Source organism: Rhinatrema bivittatum, chromosome 2 (assembly GCF_901001135.1).
Source record: "Rhinatrema bivittatum chromosome 2, aRhiBiv1.1, whole genome shotgun sequence".
Taxonomy (NCBI): Eukaryota; Metazoa; Chordata; class Amphibia; order Gymnophiona; family Rhinatrematidae; genus Rhinatrema; species Rhinatrema bivittatum.
This window is the reverse complement of record NC_042616.1, coordinates 690,039,226-690,057,094: the sequence shown is the minus strand read 5'-3', so window position 1 is coordinate 690,057,094 and position 17,869 is coordinate 690,039,226. Positions and strand designations below refer to the sequence as shown.

The window sequence follows — 17,869 nt, the reverse complement described above, 5'->3', positions numbered from 1 at the left end:
AGTAATCCAACCATGTAGTTAACATGGCATGAATTAATATGACTAGATTCATCCTCTCAATGAGAGGACGGAATCCATATAATATAAGTAATTAAAAGAGGCAACTCTCTAATGTCTAGTTTTGTGGGAGCATGGTTAGTTTGGAGTCCAGAAGGCTCTGAGGCTTTTGATCTGTGTTTTTACCAGGAACTCAAACATTCCAAATGGAATTTTCAGATGGAGACCTGCCCATTCAGGTTTTGTATCCAGCTAATCTCCAGTTTGTTGGGATTCAAATGGAGTTTGTTGGTTTCAGTCCACTCTTATATGGCAGTGAGACACATACTTAGCTTTTTTATTGCTGTTGTCTGGGTCCAGCTCCATTGGTAGTATAAACTGTAAATCATCCATAGATGTGGGATTTTATATCAAAGGTTTGGATCAGTTTTGCTAGTGGTCTGAGGAAAATATTGAAAAGTGCTGGTGACAGTACACAGCCCAGTGTGATTCGATAGCTTAGGACCCAGGATGCTGATGAGTTGTTGGTGAAATTTATTTATTTATTTATTGTGAGTTTTTCTATACCGGCATTCGCGATGAGAATCGCATCATGCCGGTTTACAATTAACAAGAGGTGAAGGAAGATAACAAATAATAAGAAACTTTAACAGGTGCTCAAAAAGATTGCAGTTACAATAAAACAAGGGAATTACAAAACTTGGGCAGTGAAAAGGTGAAAGGAATATAACAGTGAGAATAAATTTACCAATTAATGGTGTGAACCAGGTTATGGAGTTTGCAGAGTTATTGAATTACCATGTTGAGGTACCGTTATTAATTACCCTCTTAAGAAATTCTAAGCGTCAGTTAGTGGTGAATTAAGGTTCAAATGGGGTCTGGAAAGGCTTTCATAAATAACCACGTTTTGAGTCTTTTCCTAAATGTAGGAAGGCAGGGTTCCTGTCGCAGAACAATGTATAGATTGTTGCCTTTCCGACAGAAAGAAATGAAAACAGGTTAGGACCTTGCCAATTAGACTGCCCTCTGCTAGCCACAATAGCATGATATTGCGATCGAGTGTCAAAAGCTGGTAAGAAATCCAACAGCACTATTACCATGGTCTGGCTTCTGTCACAGTATCTGAGATCATCCATCAGGGCAATGGGGAGAAAAGCTTTAATGAATCAGGCATTTAATAGTCAATTTAAAGTGCTGTTTGGTACATAATCTACAGCACAGGGGAGAGAGATATGAGCTGTATTATAAATGCTTTGGATCTTCAGATTAACTTATTTGGCTTTTCCCATAGTATAATCAAGTTGACTTAGAAAATAGCCACTGCTATTATTAGCATCAGTAGCATCGGATATACTTAGTTTTTGGGTCTTGCCAGGTACTTGTAGCCTGGATTAGCCACTGTTGGAAACAGCATGCTGGGCTTGTTGGACCCTTGGTATGACCCAGTATGGCAATTTCTTATGTTCTTAAGATATATAAGGGTTAATTTTCAAAGGAATTTATGTACATAAAATATTCTTCTATGATCAGAAGTGGCCTTCAATAAAATTGCCCATCCAATACGTGGGTATACTTATATATATGTCATGCTCACACATAAGTTTAGCTTGGCTGAGTGGAGATGTTTCTTGGGGTAGAGTTGGACTTACACACATTTTATAAAATCTAGCAGTATGCATGTCAGTTTTCAGGAAAATTTGTACACAAAAATAGTAGGTGTAACTTGTGTGAAGTACATTTTTTGGGATAATTTAGGACAATTTTTGCCATCTTTCTTCTGTGAGCTGTTTGAAAATAACCCTCAAGCAGACTCTAAATATACAATATAGCCAGTCAAAGAGCTTTCTTCTACCACTAAATAACATAATGTAAGCCTTTTTTGTATTCTTTTTATAGCTGGCTAAATTCCGTAGCCTCCTGTGCTCTGCTGAAAGAGAAAAGGCCTGTCCAATCCTGACTAACCATCGCCCACCACAGCTTTTAAAGGGTAGAGAAGTGAAAGCATCATTCCATTAAAAGTGAAAAAATGAAGAATGGAAGGAAATGCCTGGAAGCTGAAACAATATAAACTGTTTATGCAACCAGTTACCAATTTATAGAAGAGGATTTTTGTCTTTTTGTAAGATTGCGTAAAAAAAGAGATTTCATGAGATATATCCCTACTCTCCTCCACAAAACATTCCCATAATATGAATGTTATCCATAGGTGCACAGCACAGAGGGTTCTGTTTCCAAAGAGTTTTGCCTACACAACAACCTCTCCAGGAAGAGTGGTGCTTGATTCTCTGAGGTCCGAGAGCTGCTCTGCCATTTAACATTTCTGCATATTACAATCCAGAGAAAAAGTGAAGTGAATTATTTTGCCGGGTTTTTAGAATGCCTGAAAAAAGCTGTCAGAGGAGAGTGCATAACATAGAACATATTGTTGATTTGTTTGTGCTTGACATTTCTTTTTATTGTATTGACATTTTGCATTTTATGTGATGCTTTCTTTCTGTTGCTGCCCTCTAGACATGACTGTGCAGGCTATAAGACCAACTAAATAAATACACTCAGAAAGGCATTGTGGAGCTAAAACAAAATGCCAGGCTTACATGAGATGCTGTGTTTAGAAATTATTTTGTAAGGAAATGCTTTTTTCAGATGATAAATCTAGATTAGGATAATAAAAGTTGAAATATCACTGCTGTATGTATTTGCCTGTGGAGTGATTTGTTTTATTTCTGTAACCCTACTCCTCCATGTGCTTAGCAAGTGAGTTCACCGTAAAAGTAAACACTCTGAGGATGCAATTCAAAAGAGCTAGGCGCTTAATTTTAACATTGGTGCCTAGATTTACCTATTTAAAAATTCTCCCCTCACTGAGGGGCAGATTTTAAAAAGTTGTGCGAGCGCGTACTTTTGTTCGCACAGCAGGCGCAAACAAAAGTACGCCTGATTTTATAAGATACGCGCGTAGCCGCGCGTATCTTATAAAATCTGGGGTCGGTGCGTGCAAGGCTGCGCAAAATCGGCAGCCTGCGCGCGCCGAGCTGCGCAGCCTGCCTCCGTTCCCTCCGAGGCCGCTCCGATTTCAGAGCGGCCTCGGAGGGAACTTTCTTTTGCCCTCCCCGCACCTTCCCCTCCCTTCCCCTACCTAACCCACCCCCCCGGCCCTATCTAACCCCCCCCCCCTTATCTTTGTCGGCAAAGTTACGCCTGCTGGAAGCAGGCGTAACTTTGCGCGCATCGGCCAGTAGCCCCGCTCCGTCCTCCGGTCCCGGGGGCTGGTCCGGAGGCCTCGACCACGCCCCCGGGCTGGCGCCATGCCCCCGGGCCCGCCCCCGAAACGCCACGGCCTGCCCCCGAAACGTCGCATCAGTAGGCCCCGCCCCCGACAGGCCCCCTTACAAAAGCCCCGGGACTTACGCGCGTCCCGGGGCTTTACGCGCCCCGGCGGCCTATGCAAAATAGGCACGCCGGCGCGCGCGGGCCTTTGAAAATCCGCCCCTGAGTGCCTAATTCTAGGCACCTTAAAAAGCAGGTGGAGCTAGAGGCAGAGCCAGATGGGGAGAATGAAGGTAGTCCCCCAGCACTGATGTCCAGCACTGAGTGCCTAACTTAGGGGGCCAAACCTAAGTGAAGCAACAACTGGCCTAAATTTAAGCCCTTTGGTTTTATGCATAGGGAGGTTCATATTCAATAGGCAAACAAGGCAGCATAGGTGTCTGGGTAAATTTACACTAACTTCAGCTGAATATTCAGCGGGACAAGTCTCCCGCTGAATATACTCAGTTAAAGATATCTAACTTTAGTTGAATTACTTAGCCCTCCCACTAAGGGCCGGATTTTAAAAGGGTTACACGCATAAGGTATGGGCGTAACACTTTTAAAACCCCCCTGCGCGTGCCGAGCCTATTTTGCATAGGCTAGGCAGCTCATGCAAGCCCTGGGATGCGCGTAAGTCCCGGGGCTTGCCTGGGGGGACATGTCGGGGGCGTGTCGGGAGTGACGCGGCGTGTCCGGGGCGTGTCCGGGGGCGTGTTTCCGGCTTGGGGGCGTTTCGGGGGCATGGCCAAGTGCCCCGACACAGCGGCCTGTGTCGGGGCCTGCCGTGCCGGCACGTGTAAGTTACTACTGCCCGGAGGCAGTACTAACTTTGAAGATAAAGGTAGGGAGGGGCTTTAGATAGGGCCGGGGGGGTGGGTTAGGTAGGGGAAGAGAGGGGAAGGTGTGGGGGGGGGGGGGAATGGAAAGTTCCCTCCAAGGCCGCACCGATTTCGGAGCGGCCTCGGAGGGAACGGGCAGTGCGCGCAGGGCTCGGCGCGCACAAGGTGCACAAATGTGCACCCCCTTGCGCGCGCTGACCCTGGATTTTATAAGATACGCGCGGCTACGCGCGTATCTTATAAAATCCCGCGTACTTTTGTAAAATCTACCCCTAAGTGTACATACATAAAGTTATCCAGGTATGTGGACCTGGATAACTTTAAACTTAAGGAGGCATATAGATAACTTTTATTTGCACAAGTAGAAAAAACAAAAAATGAAAATCTCGGATTTAATTCAGCATGTTTGACCTATGATTAAACCTAAGGCAACTGAATGCCAAGTGGCTGGAAGTACCTATTATGAGGTCATTAATGCTAATGTATGATATCACATTTTGATTCAGATGTTGGTTTTGGTATAGTGTTTGAGATATGTTTTCGATTTACATATTTATTTTTTTGCATATTTGTGACATTCATTTTTACTTGAGGTAAATTTATGCTTAATTAGCTATATTCAGAATATAACCAGTTGTAAATAAAAAACAGAAACCTTTTTCCACCATCCCTTAGCCCCCAAGATACTTATAAAAAAAAACTTTTGGAGGTTGATATTCAAAAGCTACTTAGCCGGATAAGTAGGACTTAATCAGCTAAGTAGCGGCCGCTAAGTAATAATATTTAGACAGCCGGATAAGTTATCTGTCTAATTGGGTCATGGAAATGAGGGTCTGCTAGCACAGCGAGTGATAGAATAATGCGCACGATCACAGGATTTAACGCTGGAATAAACTACACCTTTTTTCTTTGCGGTACGGTGAAAAAACTATTTATTGTACTCCCGTGCCCCGATATTACGGGTATTATTGCAGCGATTATTGCGCATGATAAAAAGAAGATTTATAATGGACACACATACCAGGCCTTCCTGCCCCAAGAAAAATATCTGTTCTTACCTGGTCTAGCTTCTAAAGCTATAATGTTTGTGACAAGTATATTTGTAGGGGGATACTGGATGTTTTGGGAGGTATGCCACAGACAACAGACAACAACAAGTGAACCCTGCAGGGTCGGGACCCAGGGCAATGCCTGGAGGAGATACCAGGAGAGCATCTTTCCTCCACAAACATCCTTACTGGGCATGCCAGAGGACTATGTGATTTGCAGGTATTGCCTCAGTTCTCAGGTTATCCTGGAATTATATGAAGAAATACGAAGGGATTTGGATCCAGTTACCAAAAGGTACCACACAGTGCTGGGCCTCACCAAACTTTTGGCCACCCTGCATTTCATGGCAACTGGCTCCTTCCAAATGACAGTAGAGGTCATGGGGGGAATGTTCAAAACCACTTTTTCACGTTGTCTGGACCAGGTCATCACAGCAGTCTCTGACTGCATTAATCGCTACATAGCATTTCCTTGGGACAGGCAGGACTTGATGGACTTGAAAAGAAGCTTTTATGCCTTCGCAAAATTTTCCAATGTTCTAGGAACTATCGACTGCACTCACATGGCCATCCTTCCACTCCGTGACAGGGAAGAGATGTACCACAACAGAAAGCTCTTCCACTCCATCAGCATGCAAGTGGTCTGTGATGCTCAAATGTGCATTCTTGACGTGGTGGACAGGCTACCTTATACAGTCTTATAGGATGCTGTGGTTTTGAAGCCAGATCTGCACATGACTATGCTATGATTCATGGCTTAATCTGTCTTTGCCGCAGGAGATTCTGGGTACAGTTGCAGGACTTGGCTTCTCACCCCCATTGCCATTCCTAACACACCGACAGAGACTAGGACAACGAGGCCTTATGTGCTACTCGTAGTGTCATCAAATGCACCTTCAGTTCTCAAAAGTCGATTTTCGTGTTTGGACAAGACTGGTGGAGCTTTAATGTATGCCCCACCCAAAATTGGAGATATAGTGCTGCTCTGCTGTGTCTTCCATAATCTCGCTCTATGCCATGGAGCTACATTTGAATCTCTCCCCTGGATCCCCCATCTGTCCCTGCACGAGTTGAGGACACCATGTTGAGTGGCAGCCAGCTTCACCAAAACCTTATACAATGCTACTTTGCCTGATAGGCCTCACCTTCCACATCTCATTCCAGGGAAGGGAGGCCAATAGACTGTTAGCTACTGCTCTCCTCACTATCATCTTTCTTTCTCTCACTGCTTCTCTGTCTGGGTCACTGTGTAACAGAAAACACTTATGCCTACTCTGGATTCGTCTTGACAATGGATCCGTACAGTATACTAGAAAACCAACTGTGAAAGTAAAGATGACATAAAATACATGTGGCTGCCATAATGTGTTTTGCCTCATAGTGACACTAAAAGAGGCATGTGTGGCAGGTGAGTTGGTGAATGACTGCCCACACAGAGTTCATAGTTTGGCTTAGCTAGCGAAATGTGGCTTGCCGACTATCCCCTGTGGACCCAATCCTAGTGCTCACTTATGGATGAGCTAGTGCCACAAGTGTGATGCCACCCCAGCTGATCTTCAAGCTTGGAGAGCTACAGCTCTAGAAATGTTGTATATATTAAATAGCTCTGAAGCTTAAAGGCACAGCCTAAAGGTACAGGTAGACAGTTAAAGGTTTCAATGACAGAGTTCCCATTTTACTGCCTCATTCCATAGTTTTTCAAATCAAAAAACTTACAAATTCTCTTGTTCTACGCCCCACCAGGCTTACTCGAACTTAACCTGTCACCACTAATAGAAGCCATCACAACCAGCATCAATATGGATTCCCCGCAATTGTCCTCTATGGGCAACTTCTTTTCAAATTCTCTCTTAGCCTATCTTATCAATGTCTTACATTTAACTTGCCAATGCTTATGCTTGATCCTAATTTCGTCTCACAGTAAAAACTTGCCAACGCTTATGCTTGATCCTATTTTCGTCTCACAGTAAAAACTTTTAAAAATATATCCAAAGCAGAAAGCCTGCGAGGGAGTCAGTTGGACTGTTAGATGATTGAGGGATTAAAGAGGCACTTAGAGAAGATAAGGCCATCGTGAAAAGATTAAACAATTTCTTTGCTTCAGTGTTTACTGAAGAGGATAATGTGGAGATACCCATTCTGGAGAAGTTTTTCATGGATAATGATTCAGATGGACTGAACCAAATCACGGTAAACTTAGAAGACATGGTAGGCCTGATTGATAAACTAAAATCACCTGGACCAGATGGTATACACCCCAGAATTCTGAAGGAACTAAAAAATGAAATTTCAGATCTATTAGTAAAAATTTGTAACCTATCATTAAAATCATCTATTGTACCTGGAATGTGGCGAATGTAACTCCAATATTTAAAAAGGGCTCCAGGGGCGATCCGGGAAACCACAGACCAATTAGCCTGACTTCAGTGCCAGGAAAAATAGTGGAAAGTGTGCTAAAGTTCAAAATCACAGAACATGTAGAAAGACATGGTTTAATGAAATAAAGTCAGCATGGCTTTACCCAAGGCAAGTCTTGCCTCACAAATCTGCTTCACTTTTTTTAAGGGGTTAATAAACATGTAAATAAAGGTGAACTGGTAGATGTAGTGTATTTGGATTTTCAGAAGGCATTTGACAAAGTTCCTCATGAGCTACTTCTAGGAAAAGAAAAAAGTTATGGGATAGGTGGCGATGTCCTTTCGTGGATTACAAACTGGTTAAAAGACAGGAAACAGAGAGTAGAATTAAATGGACAATTTTCTCAATGGAGGGGGGTGGGCAGTGGAGTGCCTCAGGGATCTGTACTGGGACCTTGTGCTTTTCAATATATTTATAAATGATCTGGAAAGGAATACAGGTGAGGTAATCAAATTTGCAGATGATACAAAATTATTCAGAGCAGTTAAATCACAAGCAGATTGTGATAAATTGTAGGAGGAATTTGTGAGACTGGAAAATTGGGCATCCAAATGGCAGATGAAATTTAATGTGATAAGTGCAAGGCGATGCATGTAGGGAAAAATAATCCATGCTATAGTTACACGATGTTAGGTTCCATATTAGGAGCTACCACCCAGGAAAGAGATCTAGGCGTCATATTGAATAATACTTTGACATCATCTGCTATCTTTTTTTAGATGCTGCGATCAGAATTGCACAGATTATTGAAAGTGCCGTCTTACCATGGAGCGATACAAAGGCATTATGACATTCACCATTTTATTTGACATTCCGTTCCTAATAATTCCTAACATTCTGTTTATTTTTTTGACCACTCAATGTGCTGTGGCAGTCAAAAAAGCAAACGGAATGTTAAGAATTATTAGGAAGGGAATGGCGAATAAAAAGGTGGATATCATAATGCCTTTGTATCTACAAAATCATGAAAAGACTTGAATAGGTTAATATAAATCAGTTATTTACCCTCTCGGATAATAGAAGGACTAGGTTATAGGGATGTGAATCGTTTTAGGACGATTAAAATTATCGTCCGATAATTTTAATATCGTCTTAAACCGTTATGGAACACAATACAATAGAGATTCTAACGATTTATCGTTATAAATCGTTAGAATCGTGAGCCGGCACACTAAAACCCCCTAAAACCCACCCCCGACCCTTTAAATTAAATCCCCCACCCTCCCGAACCCCCCCCCCAAATGAGTTAAATAACCTGCGGGTCCAGCGGCGGTCCGGAACGGCAGCGGTCCGGAACGGGCTCCTGCTCCTGAATCTTGTTGTCTTCAGCCGGCGCCATTTTCCAAAATGGCGCCGAAAAATGGCGGCAGCCATAGACGAACACGATTGGACGGCAGGAGGTCCTTCCGGACCCCCGCTGGACTTTTGGCAAGTCTCGTGGGGGTCAGGAGGCCCCCCACAAGCTGGCCAAAAGTTCCTGGAGGTCCAGCGGGGGTCAGGGAGCGATTTCCCGCCGCGAATCGTTTTCGTACGGAAAATGGCGCCGGCAGGAGATCGACTGCAGGAGGTCGTTCAGCGAGGCGCCGGAACCCTCGCTGAACGACCTCCTGCAGGCGCCATTTTCCGTACGAAAACGATTCGCGGCGGGAAATCGCTCCCTGACCCCCGCTGGACCTCCAGGAACTTTTGGCCAGCTTGTGGGGGGCCTCCTGACCCCCACGAGACTTGCCAAAAGTCCAGCGGGGGTCCAGAAGGACCTCCTGCCGTCCAATCGTGTTCGTCTATGGCCGCCGCCATTTTTCGGCGCCATTTTGGAAAATGGCGCCGGCTGAAGACAACAAGATTCAGGAGCAGGAGCCCGTTCCGGACCGCTGCCGTTCCGGACCGCCGCTGGACCCGCAGGTTATTTAACTCATTTGGGGGGGGTTCGGGAGGGTGGGGGATTTAATTTAAAGGGTCGGGGGTGGGTTTTAGGGGGTTTTAATGTGCCGGTTTTGCGATTTTTAGATTTTTAGATTTTTCACGATTTTTCACGATATTTTACCCCCCCAAACGGCAACAATACGATTCCCTCCCCCTCCCAGCCGAAATCGATCGTTAAGACGATCGAGGACACGATTCACATCCCTACTAGGTTAGCAAGTAGCTCATTTAAAATAATTCAAAGTAAATTCTTTTTCACTCAGCGCATAGTTAAGCTCTGGAATTCATTGCCAGAGGATGTGGTTATGGCAGTTAGTGTAACTGGGTTTAAAAAAAGGTTTGGATAAGTTCCTAGAGGAAAAATCCATAAACTGCTATTAATCAATAAGAAATAGTAGCTTGGAATGTATTTGATGTTTGGTTACTTGCCAGGAACTTGTAACCTGGATTTGCCACTGTTGGAAACAGGATGATGGGCTTGGTGGACCCTTGGTCTGACCCAGTATGGCATGTTCTTATGTTCTTCTGTGCACCATTCATTAGTGTGCCACCTGTGATTTTACACCTGTAATCAGGTTTTAAGTGAAAGGATTTAATTTTGAAGAACAGTCACCATGTGCCTGTGTGTTTCTTTTTAGTGGCCTACTGCAGAAGATCTCCATGAAACCCTAAGGGTCTTGAAAGATTTTTTTTCCATTCCACCCTGTCAGGAAAAGAACCCGGAGGTCTGAGTCAGAACGTGGCCTCAGCAGGCAGGCTGGGGCTAAAAATTCCCTCTCTGTCTCATCTCATCTGGATGTAACTCCCCCTCAAGGAACATGAGCCAGTAACAGATCAGCAGCTTCACCCTAAAAATAAAAATCAATCCCATGGAGTTTGTCTTTGAAAACCGGTGGCCCGGCAGGGGCTGTGGTACTTACTGTATGCACAGGTAGAAACTCCTTGCCAGGAAATACACAGGACTTAAAAATAGACTCCCCATCCATAACTTGCCAAGCTGGCCCCAGTTCCTCCCCTCCCCTATCCCCAAGACCAGTTCACCCCTTTTCACCACAAGAGGGTGGGACAATTTTATTTTTTTTGTATCAAACATGTTTATTGATTTTCCATTAAAGAAACCATGAAGTGATATACACACATTACCATGACAGATAAATGTATACATTCGCCTGTTTGGATTACAAAGGAATACAAAGAATTTGGACGAATCTATAAATGAAACACCACCATCATAGAAGTTTGGCAAGAATACATAGCTTCACTTTCTCCTCTTACAAGAAATACTATCCTTAACTTGTGATTGGGTGGTACAATTTTAATAGGACTTTCTCGGCGGGGAAACACCTGTTTATTCATAAAGAATCACTTTGAACATTTCTCCGACCCCCTGTATTTTTAAATCTGTGTAATAATTCACAAGTTGTCCTGCTCTCTGTCTGATGGCTCTATGTTCTGTATTTCTATTTAAGAATTTATAGTTATAACGCTATCCTTATAGTATTTGTAAGGGAGGGATTTAATAGAAACTTGCTATCATTTTATTCTGCCGCTGTCCCTGGCTTCCCTGAAGTCAGCATTGCAAACGTGAGCCATCTAGAAAACCCTCCATACCAGATGGAATTTTGTCTCCAGATACTTTAAGAAACTAGAATATGTAAAAGTCTACCAGCAGGGATCACACGTTTGTATTGCATGACCAGCGCTCAGGTTCAAGTCTGCCCATTTGGTAGGACGGTGAAACTCAGACAAGTCACAGAGATGATGCATTTGGGTCCTGAAAGGAAAGGCCAGGTGGCTGCTTACACAGAAGTGACCCCCGCCCCCCATACTGCAGAAGAGTAGCACGGAGATTTTTAGTCTTAAAGTCAGTACTCTAGGTGATAGATAGGAGAGAGAGAGACGAGAGGGGCTTCCAGTTCCTTCCAGTTCCCTCAGCTGCATTTCAGACGGAAACTCGAAGCTTTACTGACTATGACATGACTTCTTGTTTGGATCCAAAATATTGAAGAAATAAAGCAACGGGTGATCAGGTATAAATACAAAATCACTATTCACTGAATTCATGGTTAAAACTGGCAGAGGAAAATATAAGTACCAGTGATATTTCAAAGCTTTACTATCTATTGCAGAAAATGAATTGAATATGCTTTAAAAGGACATGGTAACACGTATCTTTTAGCAAAAAATAAAAATGAATTAAAATAGCAAGTCTAGAACTGCATAGCATCTTAAAAGAGCATGTTTTAAGACTCCACGACCTACATAAAGAATATCTTACAGCTGCTCCATGTTCATGGGAATACTTTGCATTTGCTCCAGGAAGATGGGAAGGAGGTGTATGGGTTTCTCTGTGTGGTTGGGGAGCTGAGTGTGAGTATGGGTGAAGGTGTGAGTGGGAATAGGGATGTGTATATGGGGCATGCTTCCCCGCCTTGTGTTCTCTCACACTTTGTCCACTTCATTCCTCCATACTTTCTCCTCCCACCCTCATACTCTTTCACACCCTCTCTACTTCCCCCATGTTGTCTCCATGCCTGGGAACTTTTTGAGTTGTGTTCTCCATGAGATTGTTGTTGCTTAACAGGCAGGGTGGGAGATGGGAAATGCGTATCAACTTTCTTTCTTCTCCTACCCTCATTCCCCATCACCCAAATACATACACTCTCTCTTTCTCTGTCTCCCTTTCCCTACTTCCAGGGATGATACAAGCACTCCTCTCCCTCCATTTACCTCTGAATCATTCACAATTCCCTGTTTTATGCTCAGTGTCTCCTTCCTCTTCCACCGTTCTGCCCTCAGCTGAATCCAGAGTCCCGAGATCACAGAGAGATACTGGCTGAGCTGTGCCTGCTCCAGCCCCTCACCTATTGTAGACACATGAGAAAATACAATTTCTCTGCTTCCTCCTCCAGCCCTTCTAGTTCTCCCCACATGCTGCTTGCAATGTCTGCTCCAGCCTCATCGCCTCCCTTCCTGTGAGGACAGGAAAAAGAAGAAGGAAGATGGAGTAGAAAAGGGGACAGGAGGGAAGGGAATAAGGCTGGAGTAGACAATGTTGAGCAGAAATCAACTGCTCTGCTCCCTTATCTAGCCTAGGATTGCCACCTGGCTCCATGTCATAAAGAGCAGGCTAATCCAATCCTGATTTAACCCTATTGCATACAGGGACATTTAGTTCTGATTGTCCCATTGATTTATCTAAGCCAATCAGAACTGCAAGTCCCTGCATGCAATAGGGTTAAACCAGAACTGGATTATTCTATTCCTTACGACATGGAACCATGAAGCAACCCTAGTCTAGCTCCTCCCCTCCTGCACATTGCCTGAATGGAAAACAGCGAAAGCAATAAACAGCTAGAAGCCTCTGCCCAGTGCTTTACAGCATTTCCACCAGAGACTTGGAAATGTATGCAAATTCCATGAGTCTCTGGAAAGTAATCAGGTATGGTTGTCTACCCTCTTCACCCAAATTACCTCTTCCATGTTCCCGCCCCCTTTCTCCTTCTTTCTCTCCTCTCCTCCTTCTCCCTCCTTTTCCTATCCCTCCTCCCTTTCCCTCCACCTCCACTTCCCCTCTCGCTTCTTCCACTTATTCCTCCTTTTTCCCTCCCTCCCTACTTTCCTGCCTTAGTTCCTATCTTGACAGTCAACAGCTCTTCTTCTTTGACTGGTGAGGCCTAGGACATTCACCAGCCCTGCTGCTCTGGCTGCTGGGTGCTCCTCAACTATAACTTATGGTCTGGATTTGTCTGCCTTCTTGCTGCTACTATGGGTCTGTGATGTCAGTGTCACAAATAGATGGATCATCAGTTGGAAAAGCCCAAAACATAAGCATGTTTTCTTTAAATCATAAAACACGCTAAAAAGTCATCTTTGGTCATTGTTTGATTAACTGTAGCTGGCAGAATAGCATGGTGTATTTCATTTGGTAGGTGACACAATCAAATGGATGTGTTTGCATTATATTTTCAGGCTCAAAAACATCTGCCACAAATCAGGCATGAGTGATATCATTTGCATCTTTGTTCTACTGTCTGAAAAACAGTTGGAACAACTTATAACACACTACAAAACGCAACAAGAGCAACCATTGTGGACTATCCCACTGTATTAACACAAATTTTTTATTTATGATTTTTGGGAGGAAGATAATTGGCCTGGCCAAAATAAACAAGTGATGAGCCAATGCACAAATATATTCTAACTTATAAAGAATTGTCTAACTAAAGCCATTCATTCCAACATAATCAAACTAATATTAATGCCACAAAAATGCTTTGGAAATTATGATTTCTTCTGGGTTCATGCACACAAGTCCCACCTAAGGACCAGTATGTCAATGTTAGCATGACTACCTAGAGCAAACTCATTTCTCATTGTTTTCATGCAGCTACTCTGGATTTTCAGCTAAAGAATGTTTCAAATGAAATACAAAGCTCACTAAGGGGGTTATTTACTAAAGGTTTATTGCGTGCATTAGGATGTTAATTAGCTGGAGGGGAGGAGTCAGGGTGGGGAGGGGGAGGAGTCAGCTGCGGTACCCCTGCCAGTGATACTGTTAGGAACAATCTTGCTGGCAGTAGCGCGGCGAATAGCACCACCTTTAATGGTGGCGCTACTTGCATGAAAGGCTGCGGCCGGCGAAATCACACCGTCATCGTGCGAACGGCAGCGGCCTTTCGCAGGCCCGCCCCCCCCTGCTCCCCTTTTTGCGGGATTCATCATTCTGTGAAGAATGATGAATCCAGCCCTAAGCATGTAGAAATAAACAGCAAACAGTATACAGGTTATTCGCTGAGACGGGTCAAGAGAACAATTTTTTTCTGTGCAGGGAGCAACACTCTGGAATGCACTGCCTGGGTGTTTGAAAGCTGAAACTGGTGTGACCAACCCTTCAGTTTGTCACTAGATGGCCCTAGGTCCATTGCCATCTGGATTAGTAAGAGCATGGGATTTTCCATTCTCCTTCAGTCTCTCCATTGAGCTGACTGCGATTGGCTATCGCAGGGGCATAAGGCGGAGTTAGAGAAGTATAGTATGTGGTCATTTTGAGTTAGAGGCTAAGGAGTAAGGAGCACTTTTTTGTTTTCTCCTTGCTGAGCTGGGTCCACTAACCCAGCTTGGTATTATTTTCTTGCGTTTCGAGGAGATCCCTTCTCAGTACACTCCCTGCCTGAAAGGGTCCACAAAGATGGTAAAAGTGAAATTTTTGCAGCTTTTGATAAGTTTTCTTATTCTGGAGAACATCTTGTGCCTTGGGAAAAGAGCAACCCCCTGTAATCCTGAGAGCAGGGGCTGGGGACCTGTGAGCAACCCCCTCTACCCCTTAGAGGAAGTACAACCAGTGACAGCACTACCCAGCGTGAGACCTTCAGGACAGAAACCTTTGGGGTTTTCCCCTTTTTGATGGTGTGGAGGTTTTTCTCCCACCCTCTGCACAACCTGGTGAAGAAGATAGAGAGCTGTAAGCTGAACTGGAACAGTTGGGCCTCTCTCCCTGAGAGGTCCTTCAGGGTTATACCATCGAGCCTTGATCCCAATCGGATCTCCTCCCCAAGGGGATCGGGACGCAGGCTGTGGGCATCAGACTTAACTTTGGACTCAGGTAGGATCTTTTCATGGTGCGGGGTTTCCCCATAGAATTCCCCCTCTACTGGGCTGTTGCCCAGATGAACAGACAGTAGCAAACTCCCTCCCAGGAACTGGAGAGATGGACACCAGCTCCCCAGCAGAGACGCCGTGTAAATAGTTCAACTGTCCAGTTTCAGTTGTTGAATGTTTGTGGGACAGTGTTTGACCTTTTGGAAATGATCAGTAAATATGATTTGAATACCCAGTCTGAGTCCAGCCTCTCCGTCCTTGAGGAGACCTCCACACCAGAAAGATACACACACCGTAGAAGAGACTCTCCATTACCTGGGTCACAGAAGTTTTCCTCTCCCCCCCACAGAAAGAGCTCACTCGCAGGGAGATTCGGAAAGGATGGCAAGAGCAGCCTCAACTTATAAATACTTTTATGGCCCTAGAGGAACCAGCACAACCCTAGCAAAGGATTATACTGGGTTATTCAAGTCCAGAAAGATGATAAAAGCTGTTTTTTTCAGCAGGCCTTTAATATGTGATCGTAATAGAATGGCTGTGAGTATGATTATGAAGCACTATTATGAAGGGCAGATAATGTAAATTTTATGAGTGGATACTGTACCCTAGTGGGAAGCAGGAGATCATTTTATTGTTTTATGGTTTAATATTATTGCTTAATGGGTTTGCATTGTTAAATTTGTGTAAAGGTTGATGATGTTTTATGTTTTTATTATTGTTTTTATGTAATTGTGGATGTTTTCTTGGAAACTGCCTAGAACTGTTGATAGATGGTTAATACATTTTTAAATAAATAAATGCCTTTTGATCAGACTATCCTTACACATTTATGATTGGATTTCAGGTACCTTCCACGTTGAATAAAATAATGCAGCTGTCGTGCTAGTCCTCTTGACTGCACACAAAGCAAGGTGAGACCTTTTTGCCAGGCTAATACAATTCAGCTCTGAACTAGCTTGCAAGAGATACAGCAGGTTGGTTTCTTTATACAGTGCTATGCGGCATCTTCACATGAAATCAAGCTTTAGTATGCCCAACAAAGACTGATGTATTTACAATACTTAAAGTAACACTTTGTTAAATGTTTTAAAAAAAATTGAACCTCAATTATAGTATATTAAAATTGTATTTTAAAAACTCTGTCAATATTTATTCCCCCTTGACTTGCTATGTATAAAAAAGTTACCTCTATAACCCACTACACAATATGTAAACACTTTGGCCACACATACATGCTGTACTAATAAATATCAAGAGCCCACAATGGCTCTATTTGGTCTTTAAAAGGAAGTAAAATCTTTGGCATAAAGGAAGATAATTATATTCATTGGCACACTTCAGCAAAGCTCAGCTATAGCCTATTAATAAGTTATAGATAAGCAATCCAGTTTAGCCTCTGATTAATTGCTATGCTTTATCATATTGTGCAGACAAACCAGTTCTAATACCAATCGGTTAAGCCGACTCACTCTATTAGGAAAGCTGATTAATAAAACTGTGATATGTTATACTATATTGTTACTAAACTGAGATAGTATTAGTTTTATAATAGTTCTCACAGTTACATAAGTGTTTATAAATATAAACATTCACAAATTACTCAGAAGCAAGAAAAGATTGACAAAGAAGGTCTCAACTGATGATCCTTTGCATTGAGAGATCCTACTTGTGCTGTTTTCTTTTTTAAAACACCGTAGAGTAAAACTCAGTCCCCTTACACCAACATTTTAGAGATACAAATAAAGATCTGTTAACAAGTGGGTGCTGGGAAGGCCATTCTGGTGTGAGATGCGTGCAATCTGTTTTTCTGCTTAGATTGGTTTTTGCTGCAAAAACTAATTCGTACAGCTATTTGTCTCCTGTAGCTGTCCTTGCTAGCCACTTGCTTATTGGGTAGTGATAGGCTGACTGTTCACCAACAATTTTAACTTATACCAATCAGTTTCTTTGGACCAAATCAAAGGCCCAACCAGCTTTGTCTCAGGCTTTTAACTTCTGCACTTAAGGAACTGTCAGTGAACATCCAGTCCATAGGACTCTGCTGCTGCAGTACTAGGAACTGGAAGTCACAGAAACCCCAGAGCCTAACAGTAATGTTAACAGTGACTACAATTCCTTTTTATGACACTGATGGATCTTAGGGGCACATGGTTTACTATGCCATTATTTCTTCTGCTATGTTTTGATTTTCTGTTATATCTCTTTCTACCTACTGATCAATGATAAAGGGACCAGCAGACAACTAATAAAATCTGGACATTCCATTACATGATGACCAAGGCAACCTCAGAATTTCACATAAGAGAAAAGAATTGTATTTTTTCCCACATAATCTGGTGCTGGGGCAGGGGATGGTGGTTTGTTCAATGGAAGGAGGCTCTCACAAGTCGATTTCTCAGAGGTTGAGGTGGGCGATAGTTGGACAGCAAGAAACAGGCTGGCTCACCCTTAGCAGAAGAAAGCAGACTGCGGAACTTGGCAAGCTGCCAATAAAAAGAGAATAAAATTCAGTATAAAACGGTCATGCAGCGTTCAACTGAATAATAAAAATGCTAGCTAGATATCACCTTTTTGCCACCACAATACTATTTGCTATGCTATTTGCTATGGTGCATGCTGTTTGCCCCATTGTAAATACAGAAGCCAATATTCAGTAAGTCAGTGAGCAGAGAAGTTATCTGGTTAAAATTAATTGGATATCTTGCTCAGCATATTTAGCAGGATAAATGTTCT

At 43.2% G+C, this 17,869-nt stretch overlaps 2 protein-coding genes across 6 annotated transcripts in view; one reads left to right on the top strand and one right to left on the bottom strand.

Moving 5' to 3' along the window:
• Positions 1-2,690, top strand: part of LOC115085498 (carbonic anhydrase 1-like) — a 61,732-nt gene extending 59,042 nt beyond the window's left edge. For both annotated transcript variants that reach the window (XM_029591599.1, XM_029591598.1), the window contains one exon: positions 1,894-2,690. In XM_029591599.1, coding sequence (XP_029447459.1) covers positions 1,894-2,013 — 120 coding nt within the window. In that variant the 3' untranslated portion in view covers positions 2,014-2,690. The remainder of the gene's footprint in view (positions 1-1,893) is intronic.
• Positions 1-17,869, bottom strand: part of LOC115085496 (carbonic anhydrase 13-like) — a 62,067-nt gene that overhangs the window by 2,138 nt on the left and 42,060 nt on the right. For 2 of the 4 annotated variants that reach the window (XM_029591593.1, XM_029591595.1), the window contains one exon: positions 17,583-17,619. The exons of 1 other annotated variant lie outside the window; for it this stretch is intronic. In XM_029591593.1, coding sequence (XP_029447453.1) covers positions 17,583-17,619 — 37 coding nt within the window. Of the gene's footprint in view, positions 1-12,733; positions 17,620-17,869 lie in introns of those variants that run through there. One more of the 4 variants, XM_029591594.1, reaches the window with a different exon arrangement.